Source organism: Lactuca saligna, chromosome 4 (assembly GCF_052625555.1).
Source record: "Lactuca saligna cultivar CGN05327 chromosome 4, ASM5262555v1, whole genome shotgun sequence".
Lineage (NCBI taxonomy): Eukaryota > Viridiplantae > Streptophyta > Magnoliopsida > Asterales > Asteraceae > Lactuca > Lactuca saligna.
Window position 1 is genome coordinate 38,308,476 of NC_136420.1, and position 7,214 is coordinate 38,315,689.

Sequence of the window (7,214 nt, forward strand, 5' to 3'; positions counted from 1 at the left end):
ACAGTTATAGTTATTAGACTTACCCAAATGGGAGACTGTTGGATTAGGTATCTAAGCTCATAACTATAATTGGTATGTACCTGACCCGATAGTAGCATGGTCCATTTCGGGTTGCCTTCACCAGAACAATTTTGATAGATGGATATTTGAGAAAGAGGTTATTTGTGATTTATAAATATATTATAAGAATAATATTTTAATTGAGAAATCATATTATTTAATTAGTATTGATCCAGAATTAATTTGGTGATCAAAAGAGACTAATTAAATTAATAGGGATTGATTATGTAAATAAGTGATACATATGGATTAGGCTACTAATCCATGATTGATTTGTGATGGGTTAAGATTATGGGTTAGTCCATGATGTGTTAATCCAAATCAATTGTTGGATCATAAGTTTAAGTGTAAGAATTAGGGTTATATATGACTCTTGGGTTAGTCCATGTTGTGTTAATCCAAATCAATTGTTGGATCATAAGTTTAAGTGTAAGAATTAGGGTTATATATGACTCTTGGAATTTTACACTATATACATGTAACCCTAAGCACTAAAATCGGTTACCACTTGCATTCCAAGAAGAAGAAATCTATTTTAAGTCTCTTAAACCTCTTTCATATCTAACTCTAAGACTTCATGACTGCAGGCGGTGCCTGATCTTGGACCCGCTCTCTATCTCATGTTAGACTTCCAATCATGATCTTCATGTCACGATCTCGATCTTTATTGGAGGCTCCTTTTTAACAAACTTGAGATAAGTTTCTTCATTCGATTATCATAATAGACCGATGGTACATGTTCTAATGACCTCTGATCGTATGATTCATTGCTTGGACTCAGGTCTTTTAGAATCAAATTCCAGATTAGATTATACCTTCCTTCATGTTCTAATCACATCTTAAGAGGTAGCATTTCTAACTACAAGCAACTATCATGATACCTCTACCAATCGCTTTGATTATCTTTTATTTGAATCTTCCGGCTTGAGTCAGATGTTACATCAAAATTGGTTCTTTGAACCACGTAACATACTCATCGTAGTCAGACTCAATTTGATATGACCACTAGGGTCGGAATAACAATCATCTTCTTAGTCATTACCGAAACGATGGTAACAACATATTTGAATAAAACAATATCAATTACTAGCTTCTTCGTAACCTTATGACTTTCCCTGATCCAAGTGCGAATCCTGTGCTTCTGGTAGTATAGGCCTCTACTATCATTCACACCTACTCATACTCATCCCAAGTATTGTCTTGCAGTTTTTTCCAAGTCACCATACAAGAAAATCACACAATAGCTTAACACATCAGATAGAAAAATGAAGATTTTATATTATTCCTTGAAACGATTACATAGGTGTTCAATTTCACCCTAAACTATGCCTCTAATAGGCTACACCTCATGATACTAACCGCATGACTACTTTATAACTTGATCTTCGAATATCAATTCTTATTCCTGATTCCTTGCATTGTCATCTACATCGTCAAGGATCATATGAAATTCTCTTGCCCGTGGCTTTGGCGATACATTTGGCTTTGTGGCATCATCCTTCCTTGGGCAGTCTTGCTTGAAGTGTCCTTCCTAACAATACTTAAAGAAGACTTCTCTCTTGGTGGTGCATTCGTTGGCATAATGACCAATCTTCCTGCATTTGAAGTAGGTAATTTCTTTAGAACATCTCCCAATGTGCTTCCTTCTGCACTTGTCATGCCATTGTGCTCCTTCCCTAGACTTTGAGAATTTTCTCTTATTGTCGGACCTTGTGGATCCTTTAAACTTTCTCTTATCGCCAACTTCAAACTTGCTGGCGGATCTTCCCTTGATCATATCTTCAACAAACTTGGAAGCCTAGATAACTGTCTCTAGAGTAGGTGCCTGACATACCAGCACCACATACTCCAAGGGAAGTCCCTTTGCGTACTTGTCGACTTTTGTCAGCTCGTCTGGGACAAGGCGCAAAGCAAACTCCATTTTGTCTGTGAAGTTGTTGGTGTATTCACCAATGGACATGCTTCCTTTCTTCAAAGTTAGGAATTGGTTCTCTAGCTCGAGTAGGTTTTGGGCTGAGCAGTACTTGTGCTTGAATTGCACCAAAAACTCTGCCCAAGTCGGTTGCAGGGGCTCATTGGGGCTTAGAGTCTTCCCCAGAGTGTTCCACCAGCGAACAACGCCTCCTCTAAACTGTCATACAACAAATGTGGTTTGTAGCTTTCCTTTGCAACCACATGTCATGAAGGCTAATTCCATCCCCGAGATCCAATCCATGACTCCAATCAGATCTTCATTCCTAGTGAAAGTCAATGGCTTGCAAGTTAGAAATCTTTGTACTTTCATCCATTCCTCTCGACTCCATCATCTTGATTGTTCCTCCTAATCACTGGTGGATCAGCTTGACCAACGGTCCTGTTGTCGTTCCCTTCCTCAGACTACCCATCATTCAGCTCGGGCTGTTCAATAGGCACCGTAAGTTCCTCTCGATTTTGTTGAAGCAAAAGTCTAGTTTTCTCTATTTGACGTTCCAACATCATTTTGATCATCTCCTATACTCCGACCATCGTGATGGGCTTAGGAGTGGCTACCACAATAGGTATTTACTCAATCACTGGAGGTTGATTCCTGTTTCCGTTCGCGTTCCTGACTCCACTTCTATTTCTTTCCATTTCGATCTATACATCAATTCAGATGTTCGGTGTGTAACGATGAGAATTAAGATAGGAAAGATTTTATTTACGATCGACGTATGACTCTCCTTGTCACTCTAAAAAGTTATATGCTAGTTCTAATACCGTAATTAAACGTTTAGAAACTTGAACACATAAAGTTTCCAGATCCGGTCGACAACAGACCATAGATCCGATCATATAATGCATATCATAAATCATTTAACACATAAAAGCATGTTAGGTATTTTCCCTAAATAAGCTAGTGCTTGTGTCTATTCAGGTGTATTACCTAACTTTTATTAGACACACTCCTCACAATCATTGCTTAACATTCTAAGTTTAAGTCTAAAAATAAATCCATATTCCTAGTTCGCTTAAACTAATGCTCTGATACCAACTGTGACATCCTTATTTTCACGGCCAAAAAAGACCGATTTTGTTTATGCTTTATAAAAATCAGAGTACGTCTTTTAATAAAAATGTTGCGAAATTTGTTCCCAGTAAAACATGATAAATACGTTATCAAAGCATTTCTGAAGAAAAGTATTTTTATTCATTTTAAAACATTTGGGATGTCATCATCAATACAGAAACATAAGCATTCATTATCACTAGTGATTTAAATATCCTTAATCTCTCAGTGTAATGTGACTTTATATCAACACCTGTGATACAAATAAATTGAGTGGGTCAGGTTGGGAAACCTGGTGAGTACATAGGGTTTTCAATCCCACAATGTTATATCATATATATAATTTAGAACTCACAGAATATACAATTTCACCATATATATATATATATATTGTTTATAAGTTCATAATAACGATATTAAACTTAAACATAAGCTATACTTAAAGTAGGGTAAGCCTAATTAACTCACCAGGAGGTTTGGCTAGGAACCGGTCTCTATGGGGGCAGAACTTCCGAGATGAAAAGCTCTTTCTCTCGGAGCTTTCTGGCTCTCCGGGGCTTTCCTTTAGCACTTAGGAGTTACTGGGGCTTTGGAAGGGATTAGAGAGAAGGTCGAGAGAAAGGCGTTTAGTGTGATGAAAATTGGATGCTCTTACATCCTATTTATAGGTTGGAAATGTCCCAAATCATCGAGTTTGAGTCTAACTCGTCAAGTTGGTGTGCCATATGTTAGCATTTGGTGGGAAGGCGTGGGAAGAAAGTAAAGGCCCAGATTCAGCCACGTCACCATCTTTACAACAACACACTCTCGGCTTCTAAATTCTGTAACTTTCACATACGAGCTCTGTTTTCGACGTTCTTTATATCCACACGTAGGTATTGGCAAGATCTACAACTCTCTTTTTGACTACATCGGCTAATTCTCGTTTGATTCTAAATTTAACAGTACGAGAAGATTACACTATTAATGACCATGTAAAATTTATAACTATTACATATGGACTTTGTTTTCAACTGTCTTTTTATCGATAAACTCTTATTAATGAGATCATCAATTCTTATTTAGATTGCATCATCTAAAAATCGCTCGATATAAAATTTGATTTTCGGGCTGTATACTGCTATACAAAATCTTAGAAAAATTATAACTTCCTCATAGGAAGTCAGATTTTGGCGTTAGTTTTATGCACGCTCTCGGTTTAACGTATACTACAGCTTTCATTTATATCTCTAAGGCTAAAAAGTAGTTTATAGATAATTCACTTTTTACGTTACGCAGTGTTGTGCCGATTTAGCCGTAAAACTTCAATGAGTCATAACTTCTTCGTTATAACTCGGATTTCAGCGTTCTTTATATGTACGGAACCCTTGTGACATATATAATATAACTTAGTTAAGATTATTTATTCTAAATAATCTTCTATTAAAAATTTATTTTTGACCCTTATTGTCTCCAAATTAACTAGCCCGAATTTGCGAGTGTTACACATCATAGTCTAGTTGATTTAAATCAAGAATCAAAGGAACAAAGGCTTTGATGTTAGTGATGCTATAGGGTTTAAGGTTTTGGTTGGTAGGGTTAGAGCTTTCAACTCCTATCATTCGAACGAAACAAATGATCGATCATAGAAGATGGATCGTGAAGGAGAATAGAAAATCAACATGAGGAGGGGAAGATAGAGTTATAATGACCTCGACTCTGATAGCATTTTAGGGTCTAAAATATTCTCTTTTGCCTTTCATTAAAACGAATACATAATTATATACAAGAGATAATACATATGCGCTTACATACAACAACACTGGTCGAATACTAATAGGGTACAATACATTAATCTATTATAATAAATGAAAATCATTTTGCACCATGTCACTTCCTCAAGACTGTTAGTATAAATTGAACTACTTACATATTCATCATTTTGTTTGTATTTATTTGAAAATTCACGACTTTTAGTATAAATTAAGCTACTTACATATTCATCATTTTGTTTATATTTATTTCAAAATTTTACTTTAAAAAATAATTAATGTTTGCATTTTATACTTGATTTTTTTAATTAATCCGTTTAGTATATGAGTCTTCATACCTACTAATTAACTAGTATACACTAAGAGAGAGTGGCCCTCAACAAGCTTGGGACCAAAGCTAATTTTCTATAACATGGAGAGGACCTAGATAGCACCTTTGTGCCCCTTCTTTCGAGTCTTGAGGAGTCTTTGGACCACATTATTTTCCAGAGCCATATTTCTAAATCTACTCGACGGAAAACTGGTAATTGGTGGGAGCGCGCCTGGGAGGTGGATCTGGTTGATTAGATGTCTAAACCTTCCCTTTATTTTATTGGATAAACACCAACAAACGCCAAACAATATTCTTTCCCTTAAGTAAAATTAATGCGAATCACAAACTTAATAATATGAGCAACGCCACCTTACATATATATATAGTTCGATCATAAAATAATACAAATAACAGTTAACTAATTAAAGGAAGGGGAAATAATTGGCATGCAGCAGGGATGGTTAATACGTACAAACACACTCCTCGATGTAGAAAAACTGCATCTTGACAAATAAAACACAAGTTAGCCCACAACCTTTTTGACAAAAAGGATTAATTAGCAGCTAAAAGTGTAAGATAAAGTGCCTAAACCAATCAATCCAACTACAGTGACACTTTGATCTGTATATATCATTTGATGTGGATTGGATATGAGGCATGCGACACAATTTGGCGCATTCTAATTGGATTCCTATTGTAGAAATGGCTATCAAAATACGTACGTCAAGTCTAGACCTTTGAGGATTACCATAATTTCGAACACTGGGATGGATTCATCAAGTAGCATGCACATGTATATCCTGATAGATAATCCCTTCAGTCTCCTTCTTTTGACTCGCGATATCGGGGTAGATTTTCTTCTTCAACATCTTTCTCATCAGCTTTTACATAAAACGTTTAAATGGCAGCAACCCACATTAGAAGTTTCAATAAATAGTACCAAAAGATAAAATTAAAGATCCATAACTCGAATCTATTTACATGAGAGAGAGAGAGAGAGAGAGAGAGAGAGAGAGGCTCACTCGTTTTGTTTTCTTGATCGGGTGAGTGGAATCATCTTTCTCGATCTTCTTCTTTTTTGAGATCAGGGTACTCTTGATGGATTCGGTACCTGTGCTAACATGGCAGGGGACATTGAAAGGATCACGTAACTTCCCCTTCAATAAGTTCTTCTCCGAATCACCCCAAAGCAAATCGGCAAGTGTTGTTCGCTCTCCACTATTCATAATCTTTTTCTCGGTGCATTCAGTATTCAAATTCGTAGGATCTTTAGCATCAACTTCTTCCTTATCATTATTAGGTTTAGCAACCTTATCACATGGTGGCGGATCTTGTTTCTGAACATGATGAAACCCATGTTTACAAGCTTTTAGCACCAATGGACATTCCATTTCCCCTTCCGGGTCCTCCTCATCGTTATCATGGCCAAACAACAACTGCTTGTCGGTGTACGCAACATCTTTCACCTGGAAAGTTTTGGAAAGATCAATCCCCAACGTACCAATGGCGAGTATACCTTCTTTCCAGCCATCATAAACCCCTGCTAACTCCTCATTCTCAAGCAATGATACCTTGTCATTTTCAGCCTTCTTGGCATCTTCATCTGCCACGCTTTTTTTATGAAACCGACGATGAACCCAACTGAAGATCTGTGGATTAATGAAAACTAGTTATGATCTATAATCAAACTAATGTTACCAGAATAATTAATATTACCATTGAATACCTTCATTTTCTTCTTTCTTGGTTGCAGCTCAATTTAGTTAAGAAAGACTAATATAAACATGGAAAGCGTTTTATGTGTGGATGTTGGCCACAAACAAATGAATTATAGGGTTTAGGTAAAAAAGAGGAAAACAAGGACCACAGGGGGGACCAGACCAAGTGGAAGGGGCTAACATGGTGAAGTATTTTGAACAATATATATAAGTTTTAAATAATATTAGACTTTTTAAGGTAATTTTAAGTCTAAAGTTTTTACGAATCATGTTGCATTCGTTTTATATATATATATACACACACGACACTGTTACAAAACTGAATGTCTGTTTTGAAAACTATGTGA

At 36.2% G+C, this 7,214-nt stretch overlaps 1 protein-coding gene across 2 annotated transcripts; it reads right to left on the reverse strand.

Annotated features, from left to right (window-relative positions):
- Positions 1-5,473: 5,473 nt before the first annotated feature.
- Positions 5,474-6,981, reverse strand: LOC145041636 (protein TILLER ANGLE CONTROL 1-like). Of its 2 annotated transcripts, none has more exons than XM_078989774.1 (4): positions 6,876-6,981; positions 6,172-6,798; positions 5,898-6,030; positions 5,474-5,646 (listed from the first exon to the last, which is right to left on the reverse strand). In XM_078989774.1, exons 1-3 carry the CDS (start codon positions 6,879-6,881, stop codon positions 5,926-5,928), a joined length of 738 nt encoding a protein of 245 aa, XP_078845900.1. In that variant the 5' UTR covers positions 6,882-6,981; the 3' UTR covers positions 5,474-5,646; positions 5,898-5,925. The 2 variants fall into 2 exon arrangements, with proteins under 2 accessions (XP_078845900.1, XP_078845899.1); XM_078989773.1 differs by having other exon boundaries at positions 5,474-5,652.
- Positions 6,982-7,214: the final 233 nt, after the last annotated feature.

What these genes read in the sequence shown, in the direction of transcription:
- LOC145041636 (XM_078989774.1), bottom strand. An exon ending in CGATCAAGAAAACAAAACGA is followed by an intron (nt 6,031 to 6,171) that starts GTGAGCCTCTCT and finishes TTTATGTAAAAG; the next exon opens with CTGATGAGAAAGATGTTGAA.